This window comes from Arvicanthis niloticus, chromosome 20, assembly GCF_011762505.2.
Source record: "Arvicanthis niloticus isolate mArvNil1 chromosome 20, mArvNil1.pat.X, whole genome shotgun sequence".
Taxonomy (NCBI): domain Eukaryota; kingdom Metazoa; phylum Chordata; class Mammalia; order Rodentia; family Muridae; genus Arvicanthis; species Arvicanthis niloticus.
Window position 1 is genome coordinate 41,064,881 of NC_047677.1, and position 18,574 is coordinate 41,083,454.

General features: G+C 47.5%; 2 protein-coding genes across 3 annotated transcripts in view; one reads left to right on the top strand and one right to left on the bottom strand.

Annotated features, from left to right (window-relative positions):
• Positions 1–668: 668 nt before the first annotated feature.
• Ybey (ybeY metalloendoribonuclease) lies at positions 669–7,046 on the bottom strand. 2 transcript variants are annotated; one of them, XM_034524448.2, is made up of 5 exons: positions 6,961–7,046; positions 6,364–6,593; positions 4,717–4,845; positions 2,520–2,588; positions 669–1,302 (listed from the first exon to the last, which is right to left on the bottom strand). In XM_034524448.2, the coding sequence occupies exons 2-5, from the start codon at positions 6,571–6,573 to the stop codon at positions 1,216–1,218; spliced, it is 495 nt and encodes a 164-aa protein (XP_034380339.1). In that variant the 5' UTR covers positions 6,574–6,593; positions 6,961–7,046; the 3' UTR covers positions 669–1,215. The 2 variants fall into 2 exon arrangements, with proteins under 2 accessions (XP_034380339.1, XP_034380338.1); XM_034524447.2 differs by having other exon boundaries at positions 6,364–6,624; positions 6,961–7,034.
• A 20-nt stretch (positions 7,047–7,066) lies between these two features.
• The window catches only part of Mcm3ap (minichromosome maintenance complex component 3 associated protein), a 46,652-nt gene continuing 35,144 nt past the window's right edge, over positions 7,067–18,574 (top strand). Inside the window, exons 1-6 of the mRNA XM_034524216.2 lie at positions 7,067–7,467; positions 7,909–9,228; positions 9,357–9,580; positions 11,966–12,044; positions 12,216–12,360; positions 16,078–16,268. Coding sequence (XP_034380107.1) covers positions 8,016–9,228; positions 9,357–9,580; positions 11,966–12,044; positions 12,216–12,360; positions 16,078–16,268 — 1,852 coding nt within the window. The 5' untranslated portion in view covers positions 7,067–7,467; positions 7,909–8,015. The remainder of the gene's footprint in view (positions 7,468–7,908; positions 9,229–9,356; positions 9,581–11,965; positions 12,045–12,215; positions 12,361–16,077; positions 16,269–18,574) is intronic.

Genomic DNA, 18,574 nt, shown 5'->3' on the forward strand with positions numbered 1-18,574 from the left:
GCCTCTGGACGTTTCTAGCACATGGGCCTCTGGTTGCAGAAACACGGCGACAGAGCTAAGCAGAGCCACTACTACTTAGATAGTCGGCCCAAGAAAACGCCATTTTAAATAATTACTGCAACAAGTGGTGTGGTTCAGATTTGCATAGGAATTCAGCATGTCCAGTAGAGCTAGACTTCAGGTCATCCAGAATTCCATATTCCGGGCCTTGACAGAATCACCATGCCTCTAACAACCAATAGGGGGAGCCCTGGTGACTGGACCACAGAGGCCCACAGGATGTCAGTGGGATGGCATGGCTGACAACCTGAGCTCCTTCTCTGGGGCCCACATAATAGAAGGAGAGAACCATCTCCTGCCAGCTGTGCTCTGAACTCTACATCTACTTGGTGGGAAATGTGCACCCACACACGTACACATGCACCAAATAAAATAAATGTCATTTAAAACAGTTACAAACAGCAACACAGATGGGGGGACACACCTGACTCTCTTGCCCCAGGAGACATGATCTGTGGGTCAGTGGGCTGCCTTATCGTCTCTACAACCAACAGCTTAAGAAAGGGGAAGGCACAAGGTGGCTCTCTGGAGTGGAGAAAGCAAAGTTCAGGTCACAAAGTTCCTGAGGGTTGGGTGGGAACCTTGTTCTTAAAAAAAAAAAAAAAAAAAAAAAAAAAAAGATTTATTTATTTATATGGGTACACTGTAGCTCTCTTCAGACACACCAGAAGAGGGCATCAGATCCTATTACAGATGGTTGTGAGCCACCATGTGGTTGCTGGGAATTGAACTCAGACCTCTAGAAGAGCAGTCAGTGCTCTTAACCACTAAGCCATCTCTCCAGCCCGAACCTTGTCCTTTTGGGCCTGCTGCTCTGCAGTGCCTATCCTCCTAGGAAGAACAGAGTTCAGTGTTCTGGCATGTTCCTTCCACTTCAGGGAGACAGGGCAGTCTACCAAGACTCTACAGTTACAAACCCAAAGAAGCATAAGGGCATCCATGTTTCTTTTCTTAGCATGCCCTATTCTGCTGACAACAGTCCGCACAGCCTTCTAATCAGAGCAAGGGCCGACAGGCACTTCCTTGGTACTTTCCGAAGCCAATGTCCGCTCACAGAATGAAGCTGTAGTGTGGGCTGATTCAGGACCAGCAGAGATCCACTGCGGAGAGACAGGACTCTGCCCATCAAGTTCTTTGTCTCAGAGCTCTGAGGCATCAGTAGAGTCCCCTGCTCAGGGGCTGGAGCCTAGCTCCGGTGTAACGGCTCAGTTCCTCCAGCACCAGCTTCTCCTGGCTGTACATCTGGAACACAGCAGCATACAAGCTGAGACAAGGGGACTCTGGGGACCCTTGTCCCGAATCAGAGTCCTCCCAGGGTTCACTTTCTTTGGAGGCCTCCCTAATCCCCGGCCCTCCCAGGCTCTGCACAAGTCTATCAGCAGCACCTGAACCAAGACTCAAAGAGTTGTGGGTAGACGGCAGATATAAAGGACAGGACAGTGGGGAGTAGGCTCCCAAAGGAGGGGGTGAAGCTGGGGTACACACGGGGCTCAGGGAAGTGTGGGGCAGGTAGGGCGTGGCCATAGACAGGGCTGGGTGGTAACAGAACCAGATGGGGATCTACTTTTAATTGAAAAAGAAAAAGTTCATTCATGGGTGCTGGAGAGATGGCTCAGCAGTTTTGGGGGCACTCACTGTTCTTATAGATCACCTGAGTTTGCTTCCCAGCACCCACATCAGGAAGCTAACAACCACCCGTAGTTTTAGTTTCAAGAGATCGACTTCCACCTCTGGCCTCTACAGGTAACCAGCACACACACACACAGTGTCCATAAAGTCATGAAGCTACGCACTCAGAAACAGAAAATCTTAAAAAAAAATTCACTCCGAGCTATCTGTAAACATGACCCAAGCCTATCGGACAAGGCGGTGGGCCTTAAGTGTGGTATCCATCGGCCGGTAAAATAACTAAACCACTACTTAGCATTACTTGATGGGTAAGGGTTTTTGTTTGTTTGTTTTCCTGAACATTAAGTGTTCCTTGACCCTCATCAACAATAGCTATCATTCAGACAGTTTAACTTTTAATCTGCCTGTCCAGGTGTCTTTCAGGAGTATCACGAGGAGCCAGATCCTTCAAAACAAGACCTCACTTTTTTTCAAAAACCAAAAACAAACAAACAAACAAAAAAGATTTATTTATTTTAGTATATGAGTACATTGTAGCTGCCTTGAGACACACCAGAAGAGGGCATCGGATCCCAATACAGATGGTTGTGAGCCACCATGTGGTTGCTGGGAATTGAACTCAGGACCTCTGGAAGAGCAGTCAGTGCTCTTAACTGCTGAGCCGTCTCTCCAGCCCCAAGACCTCACCTTTTCAGACAGGATAGATGGAGGCTATAGTTCCTGTCTCTTACCATGGGGGATGGGGTTGGGAAGGTGGGGGGACAGCAGTCTAGGGGTTAAAGTTGTATCTGGGGGTAGCACACAGCCCCTTACACAGGTACCACTCCTACCTTTTGCCACTCAGCCTCGGAGCTGTGGGTGAAGCCCAGCAGGTGACAGAGTCCATGGGTGGCTGTCACCTGTTGGAGTAATTGAGAAGTCAGCTCAGGGGCTAATCTTCCAGAAAACTGCCCCTTCAGAGTCACAGAGTACCCTTGTAAGACTGAGCTGTCCTATGTCAGGACACTGGGGCAGGATACACAGATGCTGCAGTGGGCAAGAGTTAACGCTCCCCAGTTCTCTCTTGTCTGGGCAAGTGGTACCAGGGAGCTGCATCCCGACCTCCTATCTAAAACGAACAATTCACTTAGTCCGCTTAATCAGTGTCGAGCAACACTGTTTGGGGTTGGGCCAGGTAAAGAGAGTTGATTGTCCCTGGCGGGGCAGTATTGGGAATCTAATTAGAATTAAGCAGGGGTGGCTCATGGCTGTAGTCTCAGAGATCTAGAAGATTGCCATGATATATTGATTGAATCTAAGAGTTCAAGACCTGGGCAGTATAGTGAGTCTACGTCTTTTCAGTTATTTACTTATTCTTTTTAAATTGTGTGCATGTGTCTGTGTATGTGCACATGAGTGCAGACGTCCTTGAGGCCAGAAGAGGACATCTAATACCTTGGAGCTGGTTGCAGGCAGTTGTAAAACATCTGACATAGGTGCTGGGAAGAGAACTCAGGTTCTCCGGAAGAACAGTGGCTCCTATTATCCATGGAGCCATCCCTCTAGCCTGAGCCTAGATCACTAAGAAGAAAAAAATGTTAAACAGCAAGAGAGGCTAAACACAAGAAAAGGGAAGATGGGTGCAGGGCTGACTCTAAGAGAGAAGGAAAGAGCCAAGGATGCTGGCTTAACCCTGGGACGTGAAGCCTTGTGATTGTGGCATAAAACAAGGTCAGGGCATCTGTGCAGAGTGGGCATAGTGACCAGGGAGACAGGATAGGATTCTAGGTGGGTGGAGGCAGAGGCTGGATGGGGATAATCACTGTGGCCTGCTTCTAACTGTAGACTGGGCTATGCATACAGAAGGCGGGGTAGAACAGAGCCCAGTGGAGGGGACTGAAGGTCTGCAGCAGGTCTGAAGGGGCCATAGCTAATGAAGAGCCTGCATGCTGTCTAGCTTTGGCTAACCAGAACACTAAGATTTATAGAGAGGACTACTGCCAACCAAGCTAAAGTTATCTGGAGCAATCTTTAGCCCCTGCTAATAACCATTTACTACCAAGCTTGGTATCTGCCCTAATATCCTCTTGTTGGGCAGACCACCTCTTGGAAAGTATAGTTAGTCTTTTAGCTTCCACCATCCCTTCAAGCCAGGGACACTCAGCGGTCACATGGGAAACCTGCAGAGTTGCCGCCACCACCCGGTATCCTGTCTACCTGAGGTCAGCAGTCAAAGTCACTGGTGACTGCACTGACTTGTGCCTTCTGTCTGTTCCAGGACTATGAAATCACATAGCCCCTTCCATGTTATTAACATGTAACCCAAATCTGTTCTTTGGCCTCAGTAGCCACTCATATTTGGCTCAGAATAAACTAGTTTCTTGTTTCCTTTAAAGCAGAGCTGTTATTTTGTGTCAACAGGCAGTGCCACTCGCTGCTGGCTCTGGGCCACCTCCCTCACGACAGAGAATTACAACTTCCCCTCCTTATAGCACAGGCTGCACTACCCTAGATCAAGGGACACAATCAAGCCCAAGCCCTTAACTCTGGGTCACCTCCAGGGCCTGCTTTGAGTTACTCTTAAATTCTAGGAGGCTCACAGACAGCGAGGCTGTAGCTGTTCTGCCGAAGTTGAGTGCTTCTGGTGAACGATGGTATGTTTCTCTAGTCAGAGTTTCCCCTTCCCCTGTTCAAACTCTGAAAAGTGGAGGCTCCTGTTCTATTTTGCGTAATGTAATAACAAGCGAACCCAGCACATTTCAGTTAGGGAAACATGGTCTCTTTTCTAGAGATAAAAGCTGAAAAGGTCCCTGGGAAATCTTAGTTTTTGTTTTTGTTTTTGTTTTTTTTTTGTTATTTTTGTTTTTCCTAGTGTGTTCTTCCCTCAAGCCCAGAGCTTCCTGTCTCTGCTTTTTAAGTTCTCCTCATCAATACAAGTGGTACATGTGGATGCCCGTGTGTTCGTGTGTACACAGGAGTCTCCTCCTCAGCCTTCTCTATGGTTGAAGTTTGTTCGCGAGTGTACGTGTGGCTTTGCACCCCACTTACCGTCAGAGCATCGTAGTAATCCTCGCTTTCCCTGCAGTGCTGGAAGATATATTCCACTCCCAGGAAAACGTCTCCCAAATTATAATCATCCGGTGAGAGAGGCTGAGGGAATTCGCCCGCTTTCAGAGTCTGAAAAGGAGAGAACAAACTCGGAGGCCTCGGTGAACAGTAGACGGGTTACTAGGCTCACTTGTTTAACAGAGGGCACGGGATTCCCGACCACAGGGTGCTCAAGCTGCAGCATGGAGGCTAAGAACCATCAGCGAGTCGGGGGGGGGGGGGGAGCCATAGTTATCACACACAATGGCCCTCATGTGCTTTGATTTCATCAAATTATCTACTTCCTACCCCCCACTCCCCTTTAAAAGATTTATTAATTTTTTTATTTATATGAGCGTACTGTAGCTGTTTTCAGATACACCAGAAGAGGGCATGGGATCCCATTATAGATGGTTGGGAGTCACCATGGGGTTACTGGGAATTGAACTCAGGACCTCTGGAAGAGCAGTCCGTGTTCTTACTCACTGAGCCATCTTTCCAGACCTTCCCCTCCAGCCCCCTCTTTTGAATCCCTCTCAAAGTCACATTCAATATTGTTGAATTGGCATATGGACACAATCAGTCTTTCCCACTTGTCTGTCTGCCATTTTTTTCCTGTTAAGTAATAAGGCAAACACTCCACCATATTCTCACACTGTGCTTTCTTCACAGTCTGGATTTCTCTCTGTAGGTGTGACACCAGTGGATTATGGCATATGCTCTTTTCACAGTCTTTTTTTTTTTTTTTTTTTCAAGACAGGGTTTCTCTGTATAGCCCTGGCTGTCCTGGAACTCACTCTGTAGACCAGGCTGGCCTCGAACTCAGAAATCCGCCTGCCTCTGCCTCCCAAGTGCTGGGATTAGAGGTGTGTGCCACCACCGCCCAGCTTTCACAGTCTCTTGAAGCACTGTTTGCTATCAATTCACTTCCCAACAGGGTTATTCCCATTTCCGCTGCTAACAATGGGGGAAGCTATTTAGACAGTTTGGTTCCTTGTAGCTATCACCAGGGAATTTGTTGAGCATGCTTCTTACCAGTTTTTACTTTTCTGTCCAAGCATTTACTTCTGAGGTACACTTAAAACTGCAGAGGCCCTTATTTGAATTCCCTGAGGGCACTGAATTAGTGAGGGTGGTCCCTGCGTAGAGGAATTGTGATGTTTAGGGATAGCCATACTTAATGGGGGTATAGGTCATATTGCTTCACTTCTGTTTCTTGAGACCGAGTTTCTCTGTGTAGCCCTGGCTGTTCTGTTAATCACTCAGTAAGACCAGGGTGGCCTTGCGTTCAGAGATCTGCCTTTCTCTACCTCCGAAGCATTAGGATTAAAAGTGTGTGCCACCACCACCACCAGCTGAGAAAGGGGCTCTGGTCTGGCTTGAACTAACCAGGCAGACCACAGATGCCTTTGAACTCACAATGGTTCAATTGCCTCTTCCTCATGAGTAAATAGGCTGAAAGGCATGCACAGTCACAACAGGCAAGACTTCAATGCATTCTCAGAAAATTTCAAAATCAAAGATAACCATATCTGTAATATAGTTAACAGAAACTATTCTGGATGGAAGGTAAGCTGTACAAGAAGAACATTTTTTTTTTTTTTTTACCTCATGAAATGGGAAAGAAAGCACATCAGTTGGGACATTTTTATTCCTGTAGATCCTATTAATGTTCTGAATATTCTTGTTGTCAACACAGATGATCCCCAGGTCAAATTTCTTCACGCCTAAGATACTCCTGACTAAATCCATCTTCCTGCGAAGTGGCACTCTTCTGATGGGGACAACCCGCTGCAGATTTTTAATCACCAAACTCATTTCGGGAAGGACACTCAGCCCTTTAAAAAAAAAAAAATGGTTGGAAGGAACCTGTGGGTAAAGTTCGAGAGAAGACCCGTAAGTACTAGAAAGTAATAAATTATGTAAAAATACACACGCGCTCACAAGAAAACAACTTTATTTGGTGGCAATTCTAAGGGAAATTACATTTACCATAGGAAACTAAGGAACAGGGTAGACTGGGCACAATGTGCAGAAGGTAGGTGGTTTGGGGCGGTTGCAATGGTGTAGGACCGGGTGAGGAGGAGTGTGGGTGAGAACATGGGGTCGCTGTGGGTCCAGCGTCTCTCGGGCACTCTGGTGGGTGGATCCACGCACGAACTAGCTGCTTCCACGCCGCACAAGAGGGAATCGTCGCGCACTTACCGAAGCAAACCCTGAAGGCCGGTAGCCCGGCAGACCGCCTGCCGGAAGATCAACAGCAGCACACCCCGAGAGCGGAAGCCGGATGCGGAAGACCGGAAGTTGGTCCTACGAATTTAACGTCCGTAGCACACAGCGACGAGCCCGCCCCAGCGGCCCGTGTGTTATGGTGCGCTGGGACCGGTAGCGATCGGATGCAGACTGTGGGGCGAGCACGAGCGCTTGCGACTGTGGCGATATCTGGCGGACCTGCTCCTTCCTCGGCCTCCGTTGTTCTCTGTGTTCTGGCCGAGTTGCTGAAGGCCTGGCTTCACCATCTTTTCTCGAAGGCGTCTGTTAGCCTAGCGGCCGGTTTCCTGACTGTTGCGAGCGTCGGAAAAAAGCTGTTAGTTCTAGACCAGGGCATCTCAAGCTCGAATTACTGGGAGAAAAATGAGATGGTAGGGAATCAGAGCAGTAGCATTTTACCTTACATTGCAGTTCTTCGGCCTTGGAGATCGCAACAATCTGGTAAGTAATGTTTTCCCGTCTTACTACTGAGATTTTTTTTTCCCGAGAAGTTATCAATTGAATAAAATGGTTTTTATTTTAATCTTAACGGATCAGGCCTCACCTAAACCTGATGGAGCACACCTGTGATCCCAGCAGAAGGGAGGTCGAGGCAGGAGAAAGGAACTTAAGGTTGTGCTTGACTGTAGTAAGTTTGAGGCAAGCCTGGGCTAAGTGAGACCGTGTCTTTAAAGAAAAGAAAAAGAAAAAAACTTTAACTCCCGCCCCCTTACACCATAATTTATTTCTCATGCCCAGTGTCCAAAACCTGTTGGTTCTGTGAGTGGTTGGCGGTCCATTGTGCCCTTGCCTTTTAAATAATTTTAAATTATTCTTTAGAATATCTGTGACTTACGGGTTGCAGCAAACCAAGCTGTGATGTTGTAAACTTTTGTTTTCCAGGTTATCCTGAGGATGAAGGAGAGCTTCCCCAGGCAACAGATCATTTAAAGAAGAGAGCTACTTGTGTACAGACCATATTTCTTGCTTTCAGATAATTGGGGTCAAAGATGAACCCTGTGAACCCCTTCAGTGGGCAGCAGTCCAGCGCTTTTGCAGTGTCTTCTAGCACCACGGGAACATATCAGACTAAGTCACCATTTCGATTTGGCCAGCCTTCCCTTTTTGGACAGAACAACACAGCCAGCAAGAACCTGGGATTTTCACAAGTACCGAGCTTTGCAACACCCTCTGGAGGAAGTCATTCTTCCTCCTCCTTGCCAGCGTTTGGACTCACCCAAACTTCAAGTGCCGGACTCTTCTCTGGTCTCGAATCCACACCTTTTGCAGCTACTTCTGTGCCTTCAAGTTCGTCTGTGCCCGGAAGTACGGCATTCAACTTTAAGTCGACCTCTAGTGTCGGGGTTTTCCCAAGTGGCTCTACTTTTGGGCCGGAAACTGGAGAAGTAGCAGGTTCTGGTTTCAGGAAGACGGAATTCAAGTTTAAACCTCTGGAAAATGCAGTCTTCAAACCGATCTTGGGGGCTGAGTCAGAGCCGGAGAAAACCCAGAGCCAAATTGCTTCTGGATTCTTCACGTTTTCCCACCCCGTGAGTAGCGGGTCTGAAGGCCTGACCCCTTTTTCTTTCCCGCAGGTGACAAATAGTTCAGCGACGAGTTCAAACTTTATCTTTTCGAAACCAGTTACCAGTAATACGTCTGCCTTCGCCTCTGCTTTGTCTACCCAAAATGTAGAAGAGGAGAAGAGGGGACCTAAGTCAGCGTTTGGGAGCACGAACAGTAGCTTCAGTTCTTTCCCCACAGCAGCAGCTGGGTCTTTGGGGGAGCCCTTCCCACCCAGTAAAGCAGGCATCCGCCAAGGATGTGAGGAAGCTGTGTCCCTGGTGGAGCCCCTTCCCACCCCCATGAAGGGGTTAAAGAGGAAGGAAGACCAGGATCGCTCCCCAAGGAGACATTGCCACGAGGTAGCAGAAGACTCGGACCCCCTCTCCAGGGGCGACCATCCCCCAGATAAACGGCCAGTCCGCCTGAACAGACCCCGGGGAGGCACCTTGTTTGGCCGGACGATACAGGAGGTCTTCAAAAGCAATAAAGAAGCAGGCCGCCTGAGCAGCAAGGAATCCAAGAAGGAGAGCAGCTTCGTAGAATCTGGAGAAAGTGACCACGTGGCCGTCCCAGGAGGGAGTCAGTCCACCCTGGTACCTTCCCGGCTTCCAGCTGTGAGTAAAGAGGAAGAAACAGAAGGTAGAGATGAAAAAGAAGGTGCGTCCTAACCGTGTCCATGAGACACAGTGTCCCTCGTGGTCCCATGAGTTTTGCTTTCTATCCTGTCCTGGCTCCTTTTGCTTGTTGTCTCTGGTGGACTCACGCGTCTGCTTCCCGAATTCCAGATTCTCTCAGGGGAACATCTGTGCGCCAAAGCACTCGGAGCGAGAGCACAGACAGCCTCGGGGGCGTGTCTTCTTTAGAGCTCACAGCCATCCAGTGCAAGAACATCCCCGACTACCTCAACGACAGAGCCATCCTGGAGAACCACTTCAGCAAAATTGCTAAAGTACAGCGGGTCTTCACCAGGCGCAGCAAGAAGCTCGCAGTGATTCATTTTTTTGATCATGTGAGTACCCCCAACTTGCCTCCTGTTACGTTTCCTGTGTCGCAGAGGATCAAGCCCAGGGCTTTGAGCTTGATACACAAGCACCTTACCACTGAGCCCCTGTTCTGAGTCCTGAACTTGGCCACTTAAAAAAAACATTTTAAAATTATTTTTATTTTTTGTATATCAATATGTTTTGCCTGCATGTTTGTCTGTGTACCACTTGCATGCCTGGATGCCCACTGAGGCCGGAAAAGGGTATCAGATCCCCTGGAACTGGAGTAACAGGTGTTTGTGAGCACCATGTGGGCGCTGGGAATAAAATCCAGATGAAGAGCAGCAAGTGCTCTTAACTGCTGGCTGCCTCTCCAGCTCTACCTTTGTCATTTACAAACTCTTTTTCCCTTTTCAGCCATAGGTTGCTTGCCTGATAGACTGTAGGGAAAAGCACTCAAGTAGATTTTTATTTCCCTTCAAGTAGCTCATTCTAGGTTTAGAATTATATATGTGTGCAAACATTTGTGTGTGTGGGGGTATGGATGGTGAAAGAGAAGGAACACGAGAGAGGAGGACAAGATCCTAAGGGCGGGTGATAAAGAGGGTAATGGACATGTGACGAGGAAACAGAGGGGAGGCTGGGGCGTATGTAAATACCCAGTAGGAGCCTGGGCATGATGTCAGGGATGGGAGCCAACTAGAGTATGGTATAATGACATCTACATACGCATGAAATGCCATAGGAAACCCACTCCTAGGCATGCTTGCTGAAATCATTTTTTAAGAATCTCTTCTTGGCCAGGCGGTGGTAGCACACGCCTTTAATCCCAGCACTTGGGAGGCAGAGGCAGGTGGATTTCTGAGTTCGAGGCCAGCCTGGTCTACAGAGTGAGTTCCAGGACAACCAGGACTACACAGAGAAACCCTGTCTCGAAAAACCAAAAAAGAATCTCTTCTTCACTTGTGGTTTGGTTGGCATTGTTTGTTTTCCTAACCTGGGAGTGTGCAGGTCTGAGGTCCCTGGAGAGTATGGTGCTCTAGGAGAGGGCTGAGCCATGCCTGTGGAGTCTGGTTTCTCTGAAAGGTCCTAGAGTCACTGTAGACACATAGTACTTTGTTTCCCCTTTGAGACAGGATTTCTCTGTGTAGCCCTGGCTGTCCTAGAACCCACTCTGTAGACCAGGCTGGCCTCGAACTCAGAAATCTTCCTGCCTCTGCCTTCCAAGTGCTGGGATTAAAGATATGCGTCACCACTGCCCGGCTGTGATTCACATTTTAAAAAATGTTATATATGGGGCTAGAGGAATGGCTCAGGAGTTAAGAGTGCTCACCACTTTTATAGAGGGCTGAGGTTCAGTTCCCAGCACCAGATGGTGACTCACAACCTCCTGTAACTCCAGCTCCAGTGAATCCAGTATCTGCATTACATATGAACTGTGCACCTACATACATGAGTGCAGGCAAAACAGTCATGTGCAGAAATAAAAAGAAGTAAAATCTAACATGTTATGTGTATGTGTCTGTATGTATTTTAATGATTGTTGTTTGGGGGACAGTCTTATGTAGTCCATGCTGGCTTCGAATTTGCTACGTTCTTGAACTCACTCACTCTCTCTCACTCTCTGTCTCTCACTCTGTCTGTCTCTCTCTGTCTCTCTCTCTCTCTCTCTCTCTCTCTCTCTCTCTCTCTCTCTGGTTTTATTCTTTTTAAAGACAGGGTCTCTCTCTCTCTGTATAGTCCTGGCTGTCTTGGAATTTTCTGTGTAGACCAGGCTGGCCTCACACTCACATGGCTCCACCTGCCTCTGCCTCCTGAGTACAGGGATGCAAGGCGTTGGGCTTCCGTACTGCTGTGGATTCGCTATGCCACACCCAGCCTTTTCTGTCTGTCTGTCTGTCTGTCTGTCTTTCTTTCTTTCTTTCTTTCTTTCTTTCTTTTTCTTTCTTCCTGTCTTTCTTTAAAGTTTTGTGTGTATGTGTCTATGTATGTGTGCTTGACAGGGAAGGGAGCTAGAACTATAGGGGTTGTGAGGCATCTGGTAATGGTGTTGGGGACCCAGTTTGGGTCCTCCAGAAGAGCAGAGCAGCAAGCACTCTTTAACACGAGCCATCTCTTTAGTCCCTGAGATTACCATATTCATTTCATTCTGGGCTTGTGAATGTGTATGCATGTAGGGGTAGGGGCATTAGTGTACCATGGCGAGTGCATCTGGAGGTCAGAGAACAACTTTTGGGGGTCCATTCTTTCCACTCAATGGGTGCAGGAGATTGAACTCAGGTCTTGTGGCACGGTACCAGGTACCAACTCAGCCTCTTGCTGGCCTTTCTTTTGCTCAGTTTTTAGCACTTTGGTTACATCGTCTCTGGTCTCTGTTTCCTCAAACTTTGTGTTGTGAACTGTTTTTTCAGGCATCTGCAGCCCTGGCCAGGAAGAAAGGGAAAGGTCTGCATAAGGACATGGCTATCTTTTGGCATAAGAAGAAAATAAGTGAGTTTTCCACTCTTGTGTTCACAGTCTGGTACTCTGTGCAGGGCCTCTGACATGCAGGTGAGGGTTCTTTCCCTAAGGCCAGTGGTGCGGCTAGCTGCAGCTGCATCCTGGATCTCACAGCTGTTCCTTTGAGTTTTACAAACCTTGTTCTGATGCCTGTGTCTTCAGGTCCCAGCAAGAAACCCTTTCCCCTGAAGGAGAAGAAGCTTGGTGACAGTGAAACCAGCCAAGGGAAAGAGGACTCTCCCTTTCAGCACTCGCCTCTAGGCAAGCCCATTGTGAGGCCTGCAGCCGGCAGCCTCCTGAACAAAAGGTAGGACTTGTCTTCCTAGGAACTGTTCATGGAGAAGCAGGGGAGAGCTTCGGGACAGCACATGAGGAGCTGCTCTTGAACCCCCGCCCTCACAGTGGGGGCTCTGGGACAGCTCGTCTGTGGCTTGCCAGCTTTAGGGGTGACTTGGCTTTATTCTGAAGTTCCCCAGGTCCTAGTCTTTGAAAAAGCCCTATTTAGTGTGGGACTAACTAAAGATTTTTTTCTTTTAGGGAAAACCTTATCACAGAACTATAATTTTTGCTCTAGGCATTTATTTATTTATTTATTTAGGTTTTTTGAGACAAGGCTTCTCTGTGTAGCCCTGGCTGTCCTGGAACTCACTCTGTAGACCAGGCTAGCCTCAAACTTAGAAATCCGCCTGCCTCTACCTCCCAAGTGCTGGAATTAAAGGTGTGTGCCACCACTGCCCGGCTAGTTCTTTATTTATTAAAAACAAGACAAAAAACCCAAAAAACAATGTAGTTGGGTGGTGGTGCTGCACACCTTTAATCCCAGCAGACGTAGTGGGTCCCTGAATTCCAGGCCAGCCTGGTCTACAGAGCAGGTTCCTGGACAGCCAGGACTATACAGAGAAACAACAGACCAAAAAAAAAAAAAAAAAAAAAAAAAAACCCCACCATTTCTCTTTTATTTTATGGGCATGAGTGTGTCTGCACGTGTGTGTATACACCACTTAGCACAGCAGAGGTTCTGTCTGTCCCCGTGCCGTGGTGTTCATGGAATGAGGTGTCCCATGTGAGTTGTTCTCTTCCACACATGTCTCCTCACTTGTCTCCTTCAGTCCCACACCCCTGGCTCGTAAATGCACACATGTTCAACTGAGCCTGGTTGTGGTGGGGGCCACTCGGGAGGTTGAGTCAGGAGGATCAGAAGTCAATGACCAGCCTGGGCTACATGAGACATTGTCCCCCAAACAAACAAACAAACAAACCAAACTCACTGGCTATAAAAATTGTACATCCCTGACAGTCAGTTCTGTGGTTTCTGCAGGACATCAGGGAGTCACGGCTTATCTCAGTAGAGCAGATGTCTCTGTCTCTGGTGTTTCTCAGTCAACGTAGCCTTTTTGTCCACACAGAAGCTAGACAGGTCTGAGATACAGGGCCCATCCTCTTTCTCACTCTGACCTACTGTGGCAGCTCTCTACACCCTGTTGTCGTTCGGCCAGGACCTTGTTTCTCTCACTTTTAGTTTGTCCTCCACAGCTCAGCTGCCAGCCCGCCTTTGCTCACTCTTTGTCTACTTTCTTATTTTTATGTGTTTGAAGTTGGCCTGCATGCATGTGTATTTACGATGTACATGCCGGGCACCTGGGCAGGTCCGAAGAGAGCATCAAAGTCCACAGATCCATTGCTGCTGTCGGAACTTGCTACTGATGAGCCCCAGGGGATGAACCCATTCACAACGACTTAGTTCTTAGCCGTCCCTTGGCCAGAGTCACCCTGCCTCTCACCCAGCCTTTAGTAACCAGAGTAAACTGCATTCATTAACTGTGGACAGGATCTCAGAGCAGACTGGGTCAGAGCCATTTCTCAGAGCACGAGGCTGGGCTGTCATCTAAAGGACAGTATCTGAAGCAGCGAGATAAAAGCCTTCTCATTTCAACACAAGAAGAAATGTTCCATCTACCAAACTCTGTGTCACCCATGTGCTTAAAACTATATCATCTTCAAAACAACCATCTTGGGCTTGTTATTCATAGTATTTTTTTTCAAGTGTGTGTGTGGGGGGTGGGGGTGGTGTGTAATAGGGTGCCTATATATGTCAGTACTTGTCCATGTGGAGGTCAGAGGTCAACATTAGGTACTTTCCTACTAAACACAGATCTCACAGATATAGGGAGAACAGCACGAAGAATGGCATATCTGTGTGTCCCCAATGCCAGGCTCACAGGCACCTGCTGACACATGTGCTATTCATTTTCCCTTTTAAAAAGTTTTTACTATAGCTCTTTTATTTTCTGAATTTAAAATATCACTACATCATGTATATTATGGGTCATTTTGCTGCAATAAAACACCATGACCACAGCAAGTTGGGGAGGAAAGGGATTATGTGGCTTATACTTTCAGATCACAGTTCATCATTGAAGGAAGTCAGGACAGGAACTCACACAGGGCAGGAACCTGGAGGCAGGAGCTGATGCAGAGGCCACGGAGGGATGTTACTTGCTTCCCCTGGCTTGCTCAGCTTGCTTTCTGATAGAACCTAGGACCACCAGTCCCGGGGTGACATACCTTACAGTGGGCTGGGCCCTTCCCTATCTATCAGTCACTAAGAAAATGCCTGATCTTATGGAGGCATTTACGTGAGGGTCTCTCCTTTAGATGACAACACTAGCAGCACACGATGTTCCCTCTTCCAGTCCTTCCTTCACCCCTTAAACCTCCTTCAAATTCACGGGGTCTTCTTTTCTTCAATTGTTGAGATATGTGTGTATGTATGTATTTATGTGTGTATGTATTTGTATGTTGAGATATAAACCTAAGCATACAATCTACACAATCAAAAAAAAAAAAAAAAAAAAGAAAAAAGAACTGGAGTTACAGAGAGCTGTGAGCTACCTGGTATGGGTGCCGGCAACCAAAATTGGGTTCTTTGGAAGAGCAACAAGTGCTGTTATGTCTTGATCCATCTTTCTGGCCTTAGTTTTGAATTGCCTGTAAACAGGTATACATGCTTTGTTTACATATATGTCTATGAGATACATGTATGCAGTGCTTGAGGAGGCCAGAAGGGGTTGTCAGACAGATCCTTTTGAATTGGGGTTTTCAGACAATCATTAGCCATTATATGGGTGCTGGGAACCACACCTGGGTCCTCTGTAAGAGCAGCAAGTACTCTTAACCACCAAGCCATCTCCAGCACCCTTCCCCTTCTTTTGTTTTGTGTTGTGAGACGAGGTCTTCTCTCTGTTACTGGCCTTGGTCCTCTGTGCGAGCAGCACATACTCTTGACCGTGTAGCATCTGTCTTTCCCAGACCCACCCCACATACCCACCGCTTTTGATACAGGGCCTCCCCTGAACCCAGCTGTCTTGGAATTCGCTGTGGAGTTGCCAGTGACTCTGAGCTCTCATCTGCTCTTACTTCCTCAGTAATGGGATTCTAGGCTTGCAGTGCACCACACCTGCTGTACGAGGGGTGAGGCGTGAGCCCGGGGCTCTGTGCATGCTGGGCAAGCACTGTGCCAATGGACTTCCATCTCTGATCCCTCATGTCAGTGTTTTTAAGGTATGAAGGATTTCAGAATTGTTAAGAAGTCAGTAATCTCACACCTTTGTTCTCAGTGCTGCCCTCCTTCCCTAACGTCTTCCTCATTGTTCCGCCTCTGCCTAGCCTCAGATCACTGGCTCAATCCTCTGTCAGTCTTCTGAGTTGTTAGGGCAACAACTCACTTATTTAGGCTTTGTTCTTGTTGATTTGTTTTATTTGGAGGGAGGGGAGTTGAGGCAGGGTCTTATCCTATATCTCTGACTGTCCTAAAACTCATTATGTAGACCAGGCTGGCATCAGACTCAGAAATCCTCCTGTCTCTGCCTCTCCAGTGCTGGGATTAACAGTCATGTGTCACAACACCTGGCTGGCTTCTTTGGTTTTAATGCTGTATTTTCTTAGCTTTAGAGGACCAAAATGTCTTGGCAGATTAAGAAGTAGAAATGATACAAAGGCCCCAAATGTGTTGTTTTCTCTTTAGCTCTCCAGTGAAGAAGCCAAGTCTTCTGAAGATCCACCAGTTTGAGGCAGATCCTTTTGACTCTGGATCTGAGGGCTCTGAGGGCCTTGGTTCTTGCGTGTCATCTCTTAGCGCCCTGATAGGGACCGTGGCTGACACATCTGAGGAGAAGTACCGCCTTCTGGACCAGAGAGACCGCATCATGCGGCAAGGTATGCTGCACAGAGGCGGAAGTTCCGGCTTCCCTGGCAGGGTGTTGCGAGGCAGTTTCTGGGGAGCCTCGGCTCTACCACCACTGACTCTTGGGATTTCTGAGGTGCTGTGCCTGGTGTTACTGTGCCCTGGTCTTCTGGAGATGTGACCTGTGTGAGCCAGTGTGTGATGACTACGTATGTTTCTGTGTGTATGGCAGGGTGTAGGGGATTGACTGATTGATCCTGGTAGAGAGGAGCAGGCGCTGAAAGGCAGAGCGAGAAGGGATGCTCCGTGTCAGGCATTGCTCCCCTTCAGAATGTTAAACTCTGAATGCAGTACTCTCAAAGAATGTTAAAATAACATTACAAATACACAGTCCGTATGAAAATCCATGGACTCTCTCTACAGTTTGTTTGTTTGTTTGTTTTTCGAGACAGGGTTTCTCTGTGTAGCCCTGGCTGTCCTGGAACTCACTCTGTAGACCAGGCTGGCCTCGAACTCAGAAATCCACCTGCCTCTGCCTGCCAAGTGCTGGGATTAAAGACGTGCGCCCGGCATCTCTACAGTTTTTAAAAATGTGTTTTCATTTCACTTGCATTGGTGTTCTGTCTGCATGTCTGTCTGTGTGAGGGTGTCAGATCCTCTGGAGCTGGAGTGACAGATGGCTGTGAGCCACCATGTATGTGCTGGGAATCTTTTTTTTTTTTTTTTTTTTGGTTTTTCGAGACAGGGTTTCTCTGTATAGCCCTGGCTATTCTGGAACTCACTCTGTAGACCAGGCTGGCCTCGAACTCAGAAATCCGCCTGCCTCCACCTCCCAAGTGCTGGGATTAAAGGCGTGCGCCACCACTGCCTGGCTGTGCTGGGAATCTGAGTCTTTAGAGGAGCAGTTTCTACTCTTAACCTCTAAGCCGCCCCTCCAGCCCCTACAAGTTTTTTCTTAATTTTCAGCTGCATGAAATTTCTTTGCAGCTATTAAGCCCATACTAGCTTTGATATTGTAATTCTTCTCTCTCACCCTCCTGGGATTATACACATCCATCACACCTGGCAGGATTTGCTACTTAAAAGCTGTGAATTATTGTAGTAATCACAGAGCTTTCTTAGCATAGTAATGAAAACTGCCTCTGTCATTTATAGACTTGGTGATTTTTACATTTCCAATAAATGTACTGTCTTAGGGTTTCATGCGGCCATGAAACACTGTGACCAAAAAGCAAGTCGGGAAGGAAGGGGTTTATTCAGCTTACATTACCAGATCATAGTCCATCTTTGAAGAAGTCAGAGCAGGAGCTCAAATAGGGCAGGCAGGATCCTGGAGGCAGGAGCTGCTGCAGAGGCCATGTAGAAATGGCACTTACTGGATTGCTTCTAGTGGCTTGCTCATTCTGCTTATAGAACCCAGGACCACCAGCACAGGGATGGCACGCCCACAGTGGGCTGGGCCCTTCCTTATCAGTCACTAATTGAGATGCACTAACTGTAGGGTCTATAGCTGGGCCTTATGGAGGCATTTTATTAATTGAGTTTCCCTCTTCTCAGATGACTTTAGGTCAAGTTGACATAAGAATATCCAGTATACTTACTACAAGGAAAACCTGGCTCAGTCACACTACCCACAGTTGCAGCAGCTGGCAGAATTGTAGCCTGTGCTCTGGAAGTGGAAGCAGGACAGTCTGGGGTACACAGTGAGCTCCAAGATAGCCCGAGCTGTATAGTGATACCTTGTTCAAAAACCAAAACCAACAAATTCGAATAAGCTCATACGAAGGATTGAAGTTTCTAAAAGTATAGCTAAAACATGTATATGCTATTTTGACACATTTTGCTTAAAGCTTTTCATTCTGTCAGTAAAAAGAATGGTCTACTTACTGAGGTAACGGATATTCTCAGTAATGGTGTAACTTCATTATGCAATTCTGAATGCTCAAACAGAATCCCAGGACACTGGGATATTTTGACCCCTCCCTGCCCCTAGGGTTTCTCTGTGTAGCTTTGGTTGTTGTAGAACTTGCTCTGTAGACCAGGCTGGCCTTGAACTCACAGAGATCTGCCTGCTTCTGCCTCCCAAGTGCTGAGACTAAAGGTGTGTGCTACTGGTGTCCAGCCTGCAGATTTACTTTTTGATTAAATTCCTGCATTATTATTATGATTTTCCCACTGAGGTCATGATGAGACTTAGGGAATGCCAGCAGAGCACACTTCTTTAAGTGACAGTGCTGTCATGCTCCCTCTGCCTTTAACATTTTAAATTTCTTCTTATTTTATACATATGAGTGTTTTCTCGACATTTATGTCTGTGTACCACTTGTAAGCCTGGTGC

Excerpts from the sequence above, each read along its gene's own strand:
- Ybey (XM_034524448.2), bottom strand. The coding sequence starts at position 6,573 with ATGAGTTTGGTGATTAAAAATCTGCAGCGGGTTGTCCCCATCAGAAGA. Across the intron at positions 2,589-4,716 it reads ATTACTACGATGCTCTGACG|GTGACAGCCACCCATGGACT; the intron begins GTAAGTGGGGTG and ends TTACTCCAACAG. Across the intron at positions 1,303-2,519 it reads CCGAGGCTGAGTGGCAAAAG|ATGTACAGCCAGGAGAAGCT; the intron begins GTAGGAGTGGTA and ends GCTGTGTTCCAG.